Source organism: Strix aluco, chromosome 17 (genome assembly GCF_031877795.1).
Source record: "Strix aluco isolate bStrAlu1 chromosome 17, bStrAlu1.hap1, whole genome shotgun sequence".
NCBI classification, from domain to species: domain Eukaryota; kingdom Metazoa; phylum Chordata; class Aves; order Strigiformes; family Strigidae; genus Strix; species Strix aluco.
In genome coordinates this window covers 9048556-9068579 of record NC_133947.1, presented here as the reverse complement: position 1 = coordinate 9068579, position 20024 = coordinate 9048556, and the positions used below count along the sequence as shown (strand labels likewise).

The 20024-nt window shown below is 41.2% G+C and overlaps 1 protein-coding gene across 11 annotated transcripts in view; it reads right to left on the bottom strand.

Annotated features, from left to right (window-relative positions):
* Positions 1–280: 280 nt before the first annotated feature.
* Positions 281–20024, bottom strand: part of RIPOR3 (RIPOR family member 3) — a 53455-nt gene continuing 33711 nt past the window's right edge. For all 11 annotated transcript variants that reach the window (XM_074843194.1, XM_074843190.1, XM_074843196.1 and 8 more), the window contains 12 exons: positions 18258–18403; positions 11230–11359; positions 9982–10566; positions 8684–8823; positions 7707–7839; positions 6834–6942; positions 5489–5650; positions 5161–5319; positions 3837–4039; positions 3484–3567; positions 2449–2539; positions 281–1349 (listed from right to left, as the gene is read on the bottom strand). In XM_074843194.1, coding sequence (XP_074699295.1) covers positions 1249–1349; positions 2449–2539; positions 3484–3567; positions 3837–4039; positions 5161–5319; positions 5489–5650; positions 6834–6942; positions 7707–7839; positions 8684–8823; positions 9982–10566; positions 11230–11359; positions 18258–18403 — 2043 coding nt within the window. In that variant the 3' untranslated portion in view covers positions 281–1248. The remainder of the gene's footprint in view (positions 1350–2448; positions 2540–3483; positions 3568–3836; positions 4040–5160; positions 5320–5488; positions 5651–6833; positions 6943–7706; positions 7840–8683; positions 8824–9981; positions 10567–11229; positions 11360–18257; positions 18404–20024) is intronic.

The window sequence follows — 20024 nt, the reverse complement described above, 5'->3', positions numbered from 1 at the left end:
TAAGTTTTACTTTGCTAGAGAACAGCATGACCTAAACACCACAGCCCTGCTACTCAGAGCTCAGTCAAGACTTTGAGCAAGCTGCCTGTTTGCAAACTGAACCCCAGCAGCAGCTCAGCCTGTTTGCGTGGCACAAGCCTGAACCTTCCAGGGAGGGCACAGCAGCGGGTGGGTGACCGGGAGGTGGGTCAGTTACAGATCTTAATTCTCTTGGGGGGTTTATTGCCTTGTACCTGCCCACAACACTACAAGCACAGCAGCATGAAGCACTTGCAGGAGCTTGTCTCAAATGTTTTATTAGAATTTTAGAAAACAGTATGAAATCCAACAAATAAATACTGAATAGAAAAGTAATATATATAAAAAATATATATACACACAATCCAAACCCTTTCAAGTATTTTACCTGAAGCCAGGCGTCTCTCTAGGGCTACTCTCCACTAAGTTACCCAAGTGTTGAGTAAGGAGCCTGACAGTGGGTGTATGATTATGAGAAGTCTTGATCTATGACTAAATGAATAAGTTTTTTAAAAATATAAAAAAACCCCAACTTACACAGATCTGCCCATGTCAGTCAGAGCTGCACATGGCAAATGCAAGACATACCTTCCTGTTGTAAACTGCTGAGGCCATACACTCAGTACCCTCCTTGTCAGTCCTTGCTTGAACCTGTCCTAAGTTGCAACAATTATGAAGAAATTGGCTTTTGAAGTAACAAGCTTTCCTTGTGCAACTAAACTGTACAAGGAAAAGAAAGCACCAAGCAATGCCACTGGATTTTTTCTAACACATATGGCAGTTGATGGAAATGATCCGTTGCCAGTTTCTAGATGGACTGGTGGAGAGATCATTTCTCTCCCCTTTGGGGAAGGTCAAGTTAATAAAATACTTTATGGGAAAATAGATCCTTTTTGACTTACAGTTTGAGCAGGGGCAGCTAATTTCAGTAAGATGGGGATTTTAACTCAAGTGACAACCTGGTGACATATTCTAAGAGATCCTAGTTTTCATGTGTCCAGCACTGGACTCTCCATCATGTGCGGAGAGACAGGGAGGAAACATATTCCAGTCTCCTTGGTGCAGACTGCAAACTCTCCCCACTTTGGAAACAAACCTGTACTCTGTCAGTATGCAGCATTTATAGAGCAGGGCGTAAGTAAACCAGACACTATCAACAACAAAACAAAATCCTCGGGCACCCATTTGTGGCTGTGAGGACAAAATGATTCAGCTCCTCATATTCCACTACTAAAATACTGTGATTTCAATTTCAGCCTCTTGTTGTACAGTTTCTCTTAATTCACAGCAAATCCTGTCCATTCTCTCAAAGGCTTGTCGTCCCTTTTCACCTGTGGAGAAAGAGAAAATACATCCCATGCTGAGGAAGAGAACGCAGTCAGAAACACCTCAAGAAACGTGATACTCTAGAAATACTTCTGTTGGGACCTTGTCTGGAACTAACAAGAACTCTCAATAGTGACAAACACATTGCTAAGGGAATAGTTTTCCAAAAACTGCATGGAAAATCCGGCCTCTGTAAACATTTCCACATGAGTAACGGTTTGGAGCATCACAGCTGGAAAACTTGTTTGGTAATCCATGTGAATCTGAGTGCTTCCGTGAAGCAAGTCTGGAGACCCCCAGAACTAAGCATGAACCAAAGTGTTTTTAGGAAGAACAGAACAGGGAAACTACTGTCTCCCAGCTAAGCTGGACACCCACTCTAGCAGCCGTGCATTTAGCCTGGGCACTTCTGTGCCCTCAGCAGGAGTACAAATGCTGGACAGGAGCAAATTGGGAACACTGACATCTCATTAGCCCCTCAACTCCACCTGAATTCAGTAGCTCAACAGTAAAGTAACAGGTAATGAACCAGAATAAAACCATTCTGTTTGTACTCTTTACCCCTCCTGTCCATTCTTCAAATGGTTCCCCTCTGAATAATAGAAACATCAAAATTAGAAATAACCAGTCAATTTGTAGGTGGCTAGAAGAGATTACCTGCCCAAAGAGTCTGTTGTTGTTCTGATATATAAAAGATCTTTCAATCAGTTTAGCTAATCTCAGAGCTAGAAGAGGCTTTATTGTGATCTGCCAGGTTCAAATATCCTTTTTGCAAAATCTAGGAGAAGAAAATTGCTGATGCCAGTACTACTATGAAGAAGTACTGTAGCAGCACTGTCTATCTGCCACCTTTTTGAAAAGTTTGGTGGTTCTTAAAGCACTTTATCTACAGAAATCTCCTTGGTCTTGTTATACAAACTTTACTGGGAGCCTTTGGTTATTATGTGTGATACAAGGTTTATCTTAATGGTATGAAATAGCTGTTCATGAAGCATTTCTGTTGTCCTAGATGTGTTCAGGCTGCACTTCAGGCCTGTTCTGATTCTGCACTATTTCACATCATGTTCTCAGAATCCCCATTTCAAGGCTGTACGAAGAGCTTACCAAAGGACAGCATTGTTTCTCTGGCTGCATTCCTAACTTCCTCTGTTTCAGATTGGCACAGGTGGGCGACCTGCTCAATACTCTCAACACCCTGTTTGGGAAAAGAAAAAATTGCAACAGTAGCTTTTCAGAAGCATTTTGATGAACGTTTTTTGCAAGGTAAACGCATACATACTAACTCCCATCTCTTCTTGCATCTGAATTCTGCTGTGACCTTTCTTTTCTCCCCCAACATACCAGCTTGCAGTTGATTTTTCTCAACATGATCTCACCTCTGCTACTTTCTCAGCTGTTTTAGGGCATGAAGGAGTGTGAAAGTTCTAGGGTACAGATCACTGCTGCACTACCATTAGATTAGCATAAACCAACCAAGACCTTTGCTCAAAGAGTTAATGCAGGTTGTAGAAGGGCAACAGTTGCTTTGCAAATCTGACTTTGAGAACAAGACTGATTTGTTGGGCCTATCTTGTGACATGTTTGTAGAGACGGTGCTCACAATAATCCCTTGTGTGCAAACTAACTTACTACAGACTTGTGGCTGTTGGAAAGCTTTAAATCTGGGCTGACAGCTTCTTACAGTAGCAATGCAAATATTACTTTTATTTTCTGACTATAATCAGCTATCGTTAAACAAAGATGAACTGATTTAACTTTAAATTTCTATAGTTAAAGCTGACTCCATATATAGCTGTTGCTGATTTAAATACGTGCATGTCAGTGGTGAAGGACAACAGACACTGACTGACAACATTTCAGAAGTTAGAAAACATCCTTCCTGCCATTGTACTGTGCCTGGCAGATCAGACGGACTCCGAGATGCCTGTAGCTCCCTCTGCCTGCTGCCTTTTGAACAATAACATTAATAGTTTGGAACTGATGAATTCTTTGGCTGACCAATAGAAGGAAGCTGAAAAAGAAGCCCTACCAGCTTAAAAAAAAAAAAAAAAACAAAAAACCAAAAAGCGCTAGATACACTTTTGCATCTAGCAATTTTGGCCAGACATGCACAGCAAAAGTAGAGCTGTAAACACTTACTCTGAGGTTTTTAAGAGCCAAACATGCAGCTTGCTGAAGTCTTGCATCACAGCCAGCTAAAACATCCATGTAAAAAAGGAGTGCCTAAATGAAAAAAGAGAAAAAAAAAATAGAAGAAAGGCTTTGTAAACTTCAGCGTAATCAAGCACTCAAATTCAGACTGACATTAGCACAGGTTTTCCCCTCAGTTTGAATAAAGGACATAGACAAACCACTTGAGCACTGATGTAGTTTAGGTTCTAGTAAATAGATTAATGAAGTGTGGAGAGGACAGCAGTGCTATTCTGGGATAAAACAAGTTCCATGTATTTCAGCATCTATTTAGAAGAGCCAGTAAGGACTGCAGTCTTTACCTTTTCCCTAAAGTTCTTGTTTGTGGCTGCACGGGAGAGGCAGGATGTGGCTGCCTTGCTGACGCGGTGGTTGTCATCTAGCTGTAAAATCCCAAGCAGCCGTAAAGTCTGTGGTAGAGGTTGGAGTTTGTTCAGTCGCTTTCCTTTCAATTTTTTAAGAGTCTTCAGCCGTCCAGGGCACTGCAGCTCCTCAATCAGCATTACTGCAAGTGAAAGGACTCAACTTCACTAACTGACAAAAGAGGACGTTATGGAGAAAAGACAAACTCCTCTTTAATTCCATCTCCTTTGGCCACAAGTAGTTACTCGCAGGGCCAATGAGCAAGGCAGGCACGGCAGGAAGCCAACGAGGACGACTGCCCCTTTGACCATCCTGTCGTCTTTCCCGTCTGTTTCATTTCCTCCTATGCCAGGACTGGCTGACAAACGGAGCAGAGATTGTTGTTTCACAATACAGTTCACAGGGTGCAGCAGAGCCCTGGTCCTTTTGGGACCCGGGTGCACCGAGTACAACATACAGTGCAAAAGAACTCCTGCCCCTTTGGCCATTAGGACAAACAGTCTAGTCTTACAGTAAGGGAAACACAATCAAGCAAAATACTTCTAAACATCCCTGAAGATCTTGCTGTATTGGTCAAAGAGAAAACCCTCTATCTTTTAAAAACAAAATAAGAAATGAGGCACTGGATTTACACTTTAATATGAAGAATATTCCAGGTCTTTTCACTGACTAGCAATGCACAAGTTCTTAGTCCCCCACCACATGAGTCAACTGCATCAAAATAAGACTAAAGATGTAGCCAATATCAGGATTATTTTTAAAATAATTCTTTTCTGATACAGGCTAAGTACTTTCACATGTTGGACTAGGCTTCAGCAAGACACTGGCTACCTCGTGCTAGAAAATGCACATTAGTAACCTCTGAAGTGTTATTGCTATTATCTGTGTCCGATTACAGCTGCAAGACTCACAAAAAGCTACAGACATTTACCCAGCACTAGAATCCAGCTTTAGATTGCTGCCAACTTTTTTTCTGCTTTAACTTCAGAATAACACAGAACCTACTTTTTAGGGCACTTAAGATAAACCCACCCTTCACACCTCTCTTTTGTTTCTACCTGGTTAGATATGGCAGTCAAGCATGTCCTTCCTGTTCTAATTAAAATTACACAGTCATAAGGGGAATTAAAATGGCAACAAATTGTCAATGCAATGGTCGGGCTGTTTTCTGTTCTGGAAGTGTATCTCGAGTAGTAACCCGGAGAGCAACAGCCAGCTGCTGGGCTTGTCAGTTCAAGCAAAGGAGCCAAGCACTGCCATTACCTTCTTTAGCAAGTTTTCCCAAGTGTTTCTCCAGGCTGGTAATGTGGTGTTTCTCCAGGTAGCTATAAAATTGGAATAAAGTAACCGGTTCTGTTTGGAGGTACGGAGAGAGGAGTAACCCATCACAGGTGATGATCTGCTCTAGCAACCTCTGCAGTACTGAAAATAACATGGAAAAGAACAAATGGGAAAATGAAAGGTTGGTGAGATGTAAGCTGCTCAAAACAAGTAGGAGTTTTAGTTTATTTTTAAAATGCACAAGGACAATTTTCAGCCACGCAATACAACGAAACCAGAGTGGCCTTGCGTGCAAGGAACAGATTGGTACCTGCTTCTAATTGACCAGGGTATTTTTCCTTCACTTTGAGCATTGTTGTGTATTTTAGTGCCTGCCGGAATCTTTCTGCTGAAGCAAACAAGATGCTGCCAGGCTCTGCAAGATCACTCCAGATTTTCAGATAGTGCTTCTTCTTTTTAGTCTTCTGAATAACTGAAAAAAATCACATTTTAAAAAGTTAGTGAGCTCTAGCAGATTTTGGATTTTACATGAGAAATTAGGCACCAGATGGCACATCTAGAGATGTGTCAGCATTAACTTGTATTTGTGTTATATGGATGGTTTTGTTCAAAGCTGGAGATTTGCTGCCAGTATTTTAACATCTGCAAGCATTGATTTCACCAGGCTTGGATTGAGCTCCTAAACTGTGATTACGAGACCCAAATGAGACGCCTAACAGCTCTTCTGCCTCTTATTATTCATTTTATCCCAGCATCTGAGTCAAGTTTCAGAAGAACTTTCTGTGAGTTTAACTGTTTCCACTTCTGTCAGCTAGAGACGTGCCAGTTTCAGAGATCCTGTCGTACATACCTGCGCAAGTGGAGAACTCTGAGCCTCAGTGCAGAGGCTGAGGCAGGCTTTCTTTCATCAAACACTTCAGAAGAGAACTTGAAGCAATACCCTGTGGTTTCTCGCTATCATTTAAACCCCATCAACCCTCTTACCTACAGAGATGTGGAACTTGTGTTCTGCATTTAAGACTCCCACACCTTCCTCATCACGTTGTACCAAAGGCCCTTTGGAGCTTTGCTCCAGGGAACAGTTTATTCTCACATCCTTCAGGATAAAATCTGTCAGCAAATGCTTCCAATTAAAATTTGCATTCTTGCCGCTATATTTACCAAGATGAGAACAAAAGCCTTCAAAGTCTCCCATTGTGCCTTTATCATTTTGTCATATCCAACAGTCAATGGAAGAATTTAGTAGTGGGAAGGCCCGAGATGGGAAAAATTGCACACCAAACTTTTCTTGCAAATGCATACAGAATTTGGGCTTACCAAGTAAAAGCACAGATATAAAAGAGGATTTTATAAGGCTATTCTGCTGTTCTTTGACTGCAAACTCCATCATAACATCCCTGTTTCTAATACATCTCAGTTCAGTTACTACTTCTTTAAGACAAACTTCTTCAAACCTTTTCCTTCCTCAGAGGGGAAAAAACCAAGCAGATGATGAACCCTGTTTCTTCTAAGAATCTAGATAAAAGAGCTGTTTTAATTATGCGAATGTTTCTAAGGAATTTAGAATGAAACCCTGATGTGTCTGGGGAAGCTCAAGCAGAGGTACCTGTTCCTCTCACATCTCTGGCATGCCTTGGAATAATGTAGTTACTCACTTTCTTCAACAGACATATCCAAGACATCCCCCAGCACTCGCGTCTGCTCTGATACTTCTTCCAGAATGTTCTCCTGGACAACCTGGGCTACATTTGGTGACCTCAGTTTCTGAAATGCAACATGCTTATCTTAGTAGCTGAAACAAAGGCAGTATCAAACTCAAGATGAATGAGGATTTGTTTCTTAGAGTCAAACTGCTAAAATCTGTGAGAAAACACACCAGCTGCCCTCGAAAGGCCTCTTTTCCCATCGCAGCATGGGCAGGTCACTTCTGAGTGCAGAGCTGCTCAGCACAACAGGATGAGTAAGCCACATTATGCTGGGACAGGCTGTCCAGCATCTGACATTCTTCCCTCCCTCTGTCCAGTGACAACTGTGTAGCAGATCAATGCTAACAGTCACGCTGTCCTCTGCTGCCCATCCTCAGAGGGAATACTTTGAGGATGATAATGGGCTTGAGCACTGTAACTGAAATTAATTGAGCATGAGGTCTCAAGGGGAGATAACAGTTCTTTCTTGCCCTACATGCTACCAGTTTCATTCTAGTAGTAGCAGTTTTTCATTCATTAAAAAATTGATCACCTGTTATCAATACACAATTCAGCCAAATCTGTCCTACTGCATTAGCAGCCTACTTTGGGCACAAAGGCATTTCTTAGAGCTTCAGCAAAACCCAGAGGCTGAAAAAAAAGCAGCAGAGTTTTGTATAACATGTTCTGTACATACACATGTATACACTGCATTTTTTGGACTCAATTTCTATTCTGAGTCTTTCTGCTTTTATAGAAGAACCAGCTACATACTCACTTTTGTCCATTATCAGAATCAACAATTACAAGCAGTGCCCTGGAAACCCATAGGCTATTCCTTACCTGCAAAAGACCTTTGCACAGCTTCAGATGAGTTATCAAAAGTGTGTCTAAGTTGTCATCACCAGTAGTTACATCTCTTGCTTCTGTTCTCATGTCACAGTTCACGGACTGAAGCGTATTGTCATTGTATGTGCTGTCGAAGTGAGGGGGAAAAAAAGAAAAAAGTTAAAACTGTCATCACTAAATAAATATGAAGATGTGCAGTCTCAATAGTAGCCTTCAAGCAAGTTGCAAACATACAAACCAGGTGGCATTTAACAGATAAAAGCATTTTTTATTGCATTTATAACCCCTCTTAAAAGCACGAGGACTTCATTTCTAAAACTCGTTCCAGAACAGTAATACCAGATCAGTTGACCCCACAAAATCCCATTTTGAAGAATCAATACTAGTAGAAGATGCTTCCATGTAACATGAATTGAGTTGCAGCAGGTGACCTGCAAAAGCAGTGCACAGAACAGACAAATCCCCCGGTGTTCTCCCAGCTCGATGATACTGGGAGTGTAATAAGTCTCCCAGGATCAGGCTTGTAGCTCTGGAACATAAATTTCAATGCTCTGCAACTTGCAAATTGCAAAACTGAATTCAAAAGCAAGAAGAGGTTAGAAGAGCTGTGCAAGGTGCCCGTAGCTCTCCCTCGCTAGCGCAGAGCTGTTCAGCACCGCCCGGATAAGGCAGTTTCCTGCAGTCTGCTCCTGGCAGCCAAGCCTACCCTTTAGGCCTTCCACCATATCCTGCTGTATCATTCTGCAGTGTTTTCTGGACATTCAGTTTAAGTTTCCTGCCATTTCCATCTGGTAGGTATTATGAATATCAAAGTATTCAAAAAAATTGGTTTCTGTCCTGGATGTTCACACCAAGAGCAGCTCTGCACAACCATTACTTAGCCAAGCACAGTGTATCAGTAAGAGTTCCTGGGATGAGCCCTCCTCACCCCTCTCCCTTGTCCCCTGTAACGAAGTGCTGCAGATACATACCTGATACTGGCTGTTCTTATGCTTCCAAATAATGAAAGTTCATCAGCACTACAGTCAGCATTTAAAAAGTCAAAACTTTCCAGTACTGTCTCCACCATTAAACTTTCCATAGATGAATGTTTGTGATGAAGCGTTTTTAGCTGTTGATGGAAGGAAAAATACTGTTATTTGTAGTTACCAAGCCATTTTGCATGAGTTCTTTGCTGTTTTTCAAATCACTCAATAACAAATCAATTTGCTTTTCTGATTTCATTCTTAACGCATCAGGAAAGTTAGCTCTTGGTACAGCACACTGATCCCAAAATAATGTTACTAATTAAATTCAAAATATGCTTCAATATTTTAATCTGTCTGTACTCCTCTTTGGATTTCCATGACTGTTAAGGTTGGTATGAGGGCTGATTTTCTCTGCATCTTCTGCATTAGTGCAATTTTCACTTATTCCCTGTTTCAGATCTAGAAGTAGCAATCTTAGGCATCTGTTGCATTCCAGCACAGTATCCAAGAACTTTGAGAGCAGTAGTGGATTTCATGGGGCCACTAACTTCCTCCCCTTTGGAAAGGCTGCTTTGAGAGCACTTGGTTTGTTTTTTTTTAATTTCTATTTTGAGAGTGGTTGCACTGGAGTAGGAAGTCAGTGCAGTTTTGTTAACATCATTTATTATTCCAGACCTTAGATGAAGTATTACAGTATCGTATCTCCCAAGTCTGTACGCTGGCCCCATGTACTGCAGTGCTACCAAATTTGCAATATAACCCACTGCTTGCAGAAAGCTCTTCTCCAGGATCTTTCCTCTAATGAAAGAAATGTTTTCAGCATCATATGTACTATCAGACAGACTGAACTGCCTGCAAAAGCTAGGGGATCCTGGAGAAACATTAGGTTTGATGAACCGATGCAGTCATCTCAAACTATACTAAATCTGAGAAACATCAAAAAAAGTTAGAAGGAAACCAAAATGCAGAGGCTCTGACATATAGTTCAGATTCTGCTTAGCCCAGACTAGTCTCCACTTTGACTGCAGGCAGTTTCTTAATTTCTTTTTCCTGATTACTGATCCGTGCACAGCGTTTGAAGGCTGTCTCAGAGGTGCTGTGCAGCACACGGCTCCTGTGCTGTTTCGCTCCAGGCTGCCTTTTCCGAGCAGTGCCCGACCTCTGGTGGCCAAGCTCACTGTGTGGGAACGTGCCATCGACACGTCATTAAATCAAATTCACCACCGGGACATGGGACTTCCACAGTTTTAGGAGTAACAGCAGAAGCTACACCATCAACCATGAGTAAAACACTACCATACCTTTAATTTATCCCTCAGAGATGAAACCTGGTATTTCAATTTCTCCAGCTGGGCTTGCCCCACATCATGTAATTTCAGCAAATTTAACACTTCCTGGAGAGTCTTATCAATTGACTTTGTACATCCATCTACTTTTAGGTCATTTGCAGTATTCAAGCTTTTCTGGCTTATGTCTTCTTGCTCTGTCAGATGGCAACTTCTGGTCTGGTTGAAAGAATCTCTACTACCTTTGTGACGATGCAGAAAACTAGACGGGTTATTTGGAAATCCATCCACACACGGAGTCTTCTTCAGGATATCTAGAGTTGTGTGATTTGGAAGAGGATGCTGTCGTTCTTCTGCACAAGTCTCTTGAATAATCACCAAAGGCAACGTCCTATGGTCTAGAGCCGGAGTTGTGTTCCTGGATTCTGTCCCTCTCTGATCCTCAGAGTTGAACGAGTCTGCCTCACTTGTCTCTGCAGGATTGTGAGGCTTGCTCCTCCCATGTACATCAAAATCACAGGCAGCCAAGTAGCTCAATATGCTGGGAGGCTGAGCTTCATCACTCACATCCCCTTGGTTCTGCCTTTGCTGCAAAACAGACTGTAGCAAATAGATTCGTAAGTGAGCACATATGCAGTCGAAAATCATGAGATACCACCTAAGGTGGAGAACTGTGGTTTCCTGTTCTTGGAAGCATACGCACCCAAACTGGTCAAAACCACAGGGCTCTAGACTTGATGTCAGGGGAACATATATATGCTGTTATTAGTATTTGAGATATATGGCTCAACAGGATCATATAAAACAACCATTAAAACAAAACCCTCTTGAATGAGTGAGAAAGAGAACAGGGTTTTCTGTTCCCCTGGGCTACACTTGGCAAGAAGTGGGGTTGAGGAAGAGGAAGGCTTGTCTCACATAGCACCTCTAAGATGCCATTCTGCTCCACAGTACTGAGACAGCCTGGTTCCTAGTTTGATTCCTACCACAGACCATTAGAGCAGATGCCCACAACCTGACCATTCTGGAGGCCAAGAGGAATATTTGGCAGGTTTTTTTTTTTTTTTTCTTTCACAAAATCTAAAATGGAACTCAAAAGAATAGGGGTTAAAGGAAAAATATAATGAAGCCCCAAAATAAACTGCAAAGGCCCTGGAGTGCTATGTTTTCACATTTCTGAGTGTGTTCTTCAATAGCCTAATCTAAGCAAAAAATCATGTCCTAGGTCTGTGCTTTGCATTTTGCTTTCCTCAGCATACTCACCAGGTAGTATTTCTCCCTGAAGCTGGGAGTATTTGGTGGGGTCCAGTTGTATAAGGAGCTCTTCCTGCTACCCACAGAAAACTTGGCAGTGGTTCCAGGTGACAAGAACAGGCTCTCTGTGTCAAAGGGGCTGTAGCAGAAGACACAAAGGCCAAAGCATCAGTAAGACCAGAAAGCACAGAAATGTTTAGCAGCAGAAACAGCTGTTAGGACTTGAACTGTGACATTCAGTAAACAACACAAGGAACAAAAGGAAAGAGAAACTGCCTCTCTGACCAGTATCTTTGATCACACCAGCAGAAAAAGAGGTAGGCAAAAAGGTTGTGTATTTTCCACAGAATTCTCAGCACCCTTTAGACAGAGGCCTGTGCCACAGTCTTTGGAAGAAGAATCCAACAGGCCAAACGTCTGAAGTGCTCTCAGTCCTTCTGCAGTGTCCTCCACAGGCACCAGCACTGGTGAGTACAGCACAGGCTGCCTGCTGATGGCCACTGGACAGACAGCGAGACACACACCATGCCGGATAGGAAGGAAATATAACACATATAGTAAAGGAAAACTGTCATTAATTTCCCTCCTACAGAGCACACACTACCTGGAATAGCCACCAAAAAAACCTTCATTATCCTTCAAGTATTAATAAACAACTCCTCTGGCTGGCAGAGGAAGGTTGGGCAGTGGTATATGGCAAGTTATGTGGTTCATACAGTCATGGATGAGTCCAGTTACAGCCCCAGAGGACCAGGTTATGGTCTACAAGAGTTTGACAAGACCTGCTCTAAAGACTTCCCAATTACCTACTACATCACAGCCATTAATTTCCCAACTCCTTTGCAAAGCAGTCTAAGGAAACTTGGACAAACTATCTCCCAAAATGCAACTCAGCTAATCAGGACAAGGAAAACATATTTTAAGTAAAGCAAGTTCATTTTTTCTACAAGTTACTTTTTTTCCCTACTGATATGCCTTGTGGTACCAAAATAAAGTTTCTTTTTCCACTTAAGTACTGGCATTTTGAAAAAAAGCTTAATTTTTTATAACAAATCTATAATCTTGTGCATATGAATACAATGACCAAACAGTTGGATAAAGTCAGCTGCATTTAGCTGTACAATATAGAACCACTAGGAGTCTGAAAAGATCCAAACAATAATGAGGACTAATCAGTTACAGGGAAATGAAGTTCTGCTCTCTAGAAAAAGTTGAAAAGCAGAGCTCAAATTCTCTCTAGCTTCTCATGCTGCCCAGGGACAATTCTCAACAGCATCCTGCAGGGCAACACATCACTGTCTTCCTCAGCATGGAGGTAACGCTCTGTGAGCTTGCCTAATACAGGTTAATTGGCTAAATTAACCAGTTTCACCCAGCTGGGGTTCGTCAAACAGGCCAGTTCCATGGAGTCACATTAACAACCATCTGCATTGTCTCACTATGCAGAAAATAAATTGGGTTTCTGACAGCAAGAGCCTTTTAGCCAAAGCCTGTAATGTTTACTGAAGAAAGCAAATTGCTCCTATCCGTAGTATTTCTTAGGAAGAGTCACAGGGATCCATTCCTCAGATTTTTCATTTTCAGCTTTTAATATAGCAATGCATTAATGCAAAATGACACTTTAGAGGAAAGGGACAGGAATAACACACTAAACCTGGTTTGCTCCTTTGACAATCCTCTAGCAAAATACAGCTGTTCAGCTGTCCTCCAGGCACGCACACGCTCCCTGTTACTGCAAGGTAACAAGTTGAGAGAGAGCAAAGTGAAGGGTGAAGGAAAGAATGAAGTCTCCTGTAAAGCATGTATTTTCTCTTGGTTGTAAGCTCTTTGGGCATGAACCATCATCACCTTGTTCCACATTTGTACAGCAAACAAAACATCATCCTGGAACAGATCTATGAATCCATCTCTCCCAGCATCTTGACACTGACAGAAGCCAGTAGGGGATATTCAGGGGAAAAGCACAGGAAATAAGTCAAATATAGTAGGCTTTCCCAAGATACATACTCAAATTTGAGGCAATCTATAGCTTAGATCTGTCAGGCACCAGACTTTGCAAGCAGACTATTGCCTTTAAGTGTCACACGCTTTTCCTTAGTTTATCTAGTCGCTTCCCGAAATTACTGACACAAAATCTCTGTGTAGGTCAAAAGCATGCAGAAATTTTGTTGCTTAACTTTACATTGTGGAACAAGTACTTTGACATGGGCGGGTCTCTATGGCTGTACTGAAACAGTGGCTAATCATTTCCTTTCCACATTCCCTACAGCAAACATCTATATGCCTGTACAGTATTATTCATCAACACCTCTTCAAGACTGAAAAATTCTATTAAAAAAAAATAAATGAAAGCGTCGCCACATGTCTAATCATCTTTGTTGTCCCCATTCTATATTGCCAAACATGTTGGCCTTTAGTTATGACTAATCACAATATTGGCATTAAATGTACAACACTACAAAGCCATCACCATTAAACCAATATAATGCAGCACATAAACTCTCCTTTAGCTCTTTCCTTAGCACCATTGCAAGACTTCAGCATTCAGGTCCAAAACACACATGTCCAGCCTGACCTTGAAGGGGTTTACAATTCATCAGAGCTTATGTTCCCTAGATTGAACCTCCTACACCATCAGAAGCTTTGCATCCGCACACATTCAGAGGTACCTCAGCCTTGCCAGCACTGAGCATGGATTCCCAGCAAGATATTATTTTGTTATAATCACCAAATCTGTGGAGGGATGAAATAATTGAGATTTCTACCATTTCCCTCACCCTGTTGCATTTTTCTCTTGGGTATGTAAGGAGGACACTTCCTGGTTTATGTTCTTGGAGAAACATAAGTAATAAGGCAGAGCACATAAGAGCTCAATTCAGTCTCCAACCCCAGAGGATCTGCATTCCTTTCTCTCACTACCAAGACTGCGCCCTAATCACTCCCCTCCTGTCCAATCGCTCCATGTATTAAACATCACCGGGCCAGAAGGGCTCTTGGTGGACAAACCTGTCTGAATCCCACTACTAGGCCTGGGAATCCAGACTTGCATTAATAAAAAAAAAAACCAAACAATTCTGGTCAACTGGATTGGACTCACTGTTAATCATGAGATTTTTTTTTTCCCCTACTGAACACAGGTGAAAATGCCCATGCAATTTTAACACTGTGATTGTTGTTAGGTTTCTTCTACCCATCAAAGCATAATAAGCACCAGTTTCAAGGTTAGTACAGCTTATTACAAGACTAAGATAAGAAACATCACTTCCATCAAAAGCATGAGATGCATTGATGGTCTACTGCCTAAAGGTACCTGCGTGAGTAACTACCTATTCACATAAGTTTTCATCTATAACAGCAAGACTGTCAGTAGGTATGTATCCAGAAAAAACAGACTTTCCTTTTTTATTCTCCCTTAAGGCTTTTTTTCCTCCTACTTCATGAACCCTTGTGAGCCAGGCCAGCACACTTACAGAGTGGGCAGAAATCATAAGAGAGGTTCTGGCTGGATGGTACCCTTAGATCCCAGTACGAGGTGCTAACTGAAGTTCTGAAAAGAGAATACAGGCTTTTTCTTTGTCCTTCATGTGAGAGACATAATTCAGACTGCTGTTTAGGTTGGCAAAAAAAATAAAGTCTTCTGCCAAACTGGTCAACAAAGCTGTTCTGCAACAGGCCCAAGCTCATTCACGCTCCTCATAGCGTAATCTATAAAGGAGTTGAAGGAAGGAGCCCAGAAGACTAGTGGCCTATTTAAAGAAAATATACATTTAGAAGTGGAAGAGTGATCTACATTTGGATTTCTCACAAAGCAGGTCTAGACTGAAAGCTTGCCTCTCAGGGAAGTTTGGGCAAATCAGCTGGATTTGTTTAGTTATTCTTAAATCAAAGAAAAAAGCAGCTGTTATTCTGAGTGCTTCATCTTTGAAAATAGAAACACCCTGAGTTATCACCACACAACTTCTCTTTTCTGTAAACAACTTCAGCAAACAGGCTGTCAAAGATGAGAGCCTGCCAGTTCTGTGCAAAAGTGCTCTGGAGAATCCACTTGGTAGGATACCAACGCATTGCACAAAACTTAAACACAGCAGAGACACGCAGCCGGAGTTTTCTTATACACTGAAAAATTCCAAGTGGGGATTAACTCTCAAAGAAAATGCATCATCGCTAACCCTGCTCTCAGCTCCGCTGTTGCCAACTCAAAAAGCTGGGTGATGGTTGTCCCAAATGCCACAGAAGTGCTCATCTTGCCAATCAAAAGCTGCACTCTGAGCTTTGAGCTACTGAAACAATCGTCAACATAATTTGAACTGCATTTTTCTAGAAAATTTAGTCACAAATATAATTTGCTTTGGAGATTTAGGCTATTATTGGAGAAACTATGCAATATTCCAGAATAGGAAGGGGTTTTCCTCACACAGTCCTTTTGTAAGAACAACTTATGTGCATAATTATTTATTTATATACAATATAAAGTTATTGACAGTGAGGAAAGGCAATCAAGTAGGTCCAGCAAAAGTAAATTAAGTCGACCTATTAGATGCCATTTGTGTGGGTTAACAAGAAGAGAGTAGAAGTGATTTCTTTCAGACTTCACTACAAATGTGCCATCTCTCAGTACAACACTTCCCATAAATGGATTTTATACCCAGTTCAGTAAAGAAAGTACATCTCCTTCACTACACAGGTGAAGCTTAAGATGTCAGGCTTGAAATCAGGGAAAAAGGGACTTCCCTTATAAGAAAGGCATTTCTGTAAGCAGAGGGTTCTGTCTGCAGTCCTTTCCACTCTGAAACTGCATATACAGCTTTGGATCATTTTACACCCAGATTAAACCCAATGCAAGTTTTGGTGACGTGTGTTTGTGGCAGGGTGAGAGATAACAAATAAAGGCATTAGACTTTGCTGGGGATGTATGAGAGCCCATATATCCTCCCATGTTCCTCTCCTTCTCCAATACTAAGGCATGTTAATGTCAAAACAACAGAATATTTTAATTGGCCTTCATTTAAAAGGGCTGTCATTTAAAAAAATATATATATAATGCAGCTTGCCCCATCCCCACTCCACACAGTTTTCAATAACTCTACCATGAATGTGTCTGCTTTCAGATTCAGATGGGAATACACACGTCACTTGGCACGAGTAAGAGGAAGTTTCATATGGCATATAATGGAAGATCACAGCAAACTTCTGGAATGAGGCTTTGTTACCCAACTAATTAGTGGCTCAGCTTCTCAAACAAGAAACAGAGGCCTCAAAAGTCTCAGAGCAGCTGCAACACCTCATCAAAACAAGACATACACTGATGGCCATTGTTAGACCTCAGGAGGAAAAAGTGTCCTAAACAAGAGGTGCGGGCAAAACTCTGCTGTGTGAGTTTATTTCTCATTGACTTAAATCAACATGTATGTTTGAAAAAAAGTTTCAGATGCTGGTGCCAAGACTCATTTTTCTGCCCAATTCCATGTACAAGTCAACAGTAAGTTTCAAGAAACACAGCATACACAAAAGACATTCAGAAAATAGTACGTTGATCAATAAAACTTTTCTTTCCCCAACCTCAGTAATGTAACCTGAAAAGTGTTTATCAACACTTGATCGGGAATTGCAACAGAAAACCTTTGTGGCATTTCTCTGTTGGTGTCTTAAAAGGCTGTGATAAGGTTTAAGTCAAATGATGCTTCTAAATGTAATTAAAAGTAAAAACAGGGTATTAAGACCTGAAAAATCAAGTCCGATTGTAAAATATGTTTGGTTACTTTACCCTAAGGGCAGGGAAACTTTTCTCTTACCAAAAGATGTTTGGCTTTTGGGCACATTTGGCAGACCACACATTCAACAAGCTTTTTTTATTTTGGGGTAATTTTTAACAAAAAAAGAAATCAGCATGGCCAGAGAAGAAGAGTTGTATAAGGCTGAGTCAATAGGTGAGTCTGGCCTGCAAGGCATAGCTGCCTGCTCTTCCTGATCTGAACATTGTTCAGTTTCTGCTTTTCCTGGAGCAAGCTTAGATCCACAAGTCATCACAAAGGTCCTTATCATGGAGGTGTGTTCAAATGCCTCTTTGCCATGTTGGGTTGGGAAGAACTGAGGACTGCAGTAAGCTATATACAAAAGTACAGGTGAAGAGTGCCCATTTTTTAATTGGGCACTTCACTTCGACGGCTAGATTTAACCCTTGGACAATAATAAATGGAAACACTTTAAAGAGTTTTGATTTTTTGCAGACAAGACTCTTAGTATGGACCAGAAGTCCCATAAAGCAGAAATAAGAGTACTACCTCAAAAATCTATGGTGGTGTGTCTAGAGTGAGGAAGAAGTTCCAGTGCAGCATCCATAAAAGTGAGAATTTGCTTTTAATAACATCAGTAATCCACTACAAAAGTCAATTCACAGATTTAAATTATAAAACAATTTAACAAATCACAGACACCATGAAAATACTATTGTAAAAGTGCAACTGTAACCAAGCTTCCCTGTAGTGCACAAACAGGCCTTCTATCAATAACTGTAATCACAGTGTAAATATGAAGGTGCTGAGGCTTTGGGAAAGCTTCATTTTTAATGAACTGTGACCTGATAATAGTGATTGTCCTAAAATTTCAACTATATATTTTTTCATTGTACCTAGAAGTTGCTATTTTCAATGTCATCATCTTTAAGATTATTGTTCATGTTTTATAGAGCTGGACTTGAACACTCATTCTGAAGAGTAGTAAGCTAACTAAAAGCCTACTAGTCAGTTCCTGTGACCAGCCATGGCTCTGATAACACCAAAGAACTGAAGGGTCACAGAAGTAGCTTCTGTCCCTTTCCCCCCTCCCTCCCTTCCTTGAGGACAGGTCCCACAGAGTCAGAGGTCAGGCACAGTAGCTGGGTTTGCTGTGAGGAAGCATGTGGCTGCTATCTATCCTGCACCTGCTCTGCAAATAGAAAGAGGACTACCATGTTGAATGCTACTAATTGACCTATTCAGTAGACTTTCATTTATTTCAAATGTTTAGCTCCAGCTTTTTTCATTTGAAGCTGTACTTACTTCCAGAGGACCTCCAGCTGTAGCTTGATGGTGCCCAGTTCAGTTATATCCACAATGATTGCCTGAGGCTTAGTTGTAAAGAAATTTATGCTGTCGCATGTCACAACACCAACTAGAATAGTGGCCAGTCCTCGCAGCTCTGTCACCTGCAGGGACAGACAAACATATCCATTTTCATCTTACCAGACAATCCTAAGTCATGTGCATGGAAAGGAGAACACCCCAGGCTCAGATCTGCTCTGAAGTCACAACAAAATTAAAACCTTGATACTTTAAGAATAATTAGTCTGAAATTTGGAAATTCTAGCTCTGGTATACATACAAGTAGTCATTTATAGTACAGAGTCTAGTTTGTCTACCTATTAGAACAACACTGTCACAGAAATATATATTACAGAGAAGTGTATTAGCCTACCTACACTAGACTATTTCAGCTCTCAATTGCCCAGAGGATCTGTAAGCACAACTCTCTGCATCCACTGTGACCTTCCTAACTGTCCTGAGGTTAGCTATGGATCAAAATCAGAACTTCTAAGTGTCAGTTCTTTCCTTTAGCTCTGCAGGTAGCTGTGAATTTATTATCAATGCAGTTACAGGCTCACATTTTTTCCAGCCTGGCCCTTTGCTTCTTCAGCTACTTAAAAAAAAATAATAAAATTATCAAACATTTGCTATAAAAACATACTTCCCATCAAAGACCAAATTATTCTAGAAGCACATAAAGCATCAGACCCAGCACAAATTTAGCACAAGTGCTTGGAGTCCACTTCAGGAATTAGTTACATGGCTACATCTCCTTTAAGAGCTAGGAAAAGTTTTGTTGCTAGGCTCCTCTTGGAACACTCGTTGGCACTCCTCAATTTTTTTGAAAAAAAAATTCTTTTTTTTAAACCTGCTATGTATTTGTACTGGGTGAAGATTATTAAGTACAAACTGGAAAGAACAGGAGGGTGTGGAGAACATTAGTCAGTAGACTTTCATAAGCTGACAAAAAGAGTAAAACTATCATTGTCATACAAAGTAATACAAGTTTTAACAACTATTATGGGAAAACAGGGGTCTGAATTAGCCTCTCACCTGATCTTCATTGTGCAGTGGCAGAAAAAACCCCCACATTATAAGCACATTTCCAAAGGCTGTGCTGGCAAGACGCCAAAAAGTCTCTCCTATGTAACCCAGTTCTTGCTGCCAGATAGGAGGGGAACATTGCAATAGCTGCTTTAACACAGCTGCCAGAACTTGAAACCCTGCACTGGCACAGTTTCCTAGTAGAATAGAATCCAGCACAGCCTTCGATCTCAGCTCTTTTACGCTGACAGGAGTCATGCTGCAGAGCCCAGCCCACGAAAGATGTCAGACAACAGTGGAAGGGCTGTTTAAGGATTAACTCCACCTGCTAGGTAAGTGCCAGAACTAATGCCAGTGGCAGCTGTGCAGGGGTCTGTGAGAACTACAAGCTTCCACCAAGGGGTACCCACAGTGTGTCATCTACATACCACAGGCCACTAGCACTGGTCCCTTACTGTTAAAGATGTGACCTCTTCCAAGGCACTTTTTTTTTTTTTGAAGTGTCAGAACTCTAAAGATATAAAGTACAGTCTGTACCAACATATAAATGCCATTGGCTCTTTGCAGGTAATGGAGCATCTCTGGAGTAAAATATGACAAAAGACTCTGCAATGCACCCAGATAAAGGGACATGTGAACTACACATTCAAAACATACACATATGCAGTGATGTTTTCCATATACATATTTATCTTTTTC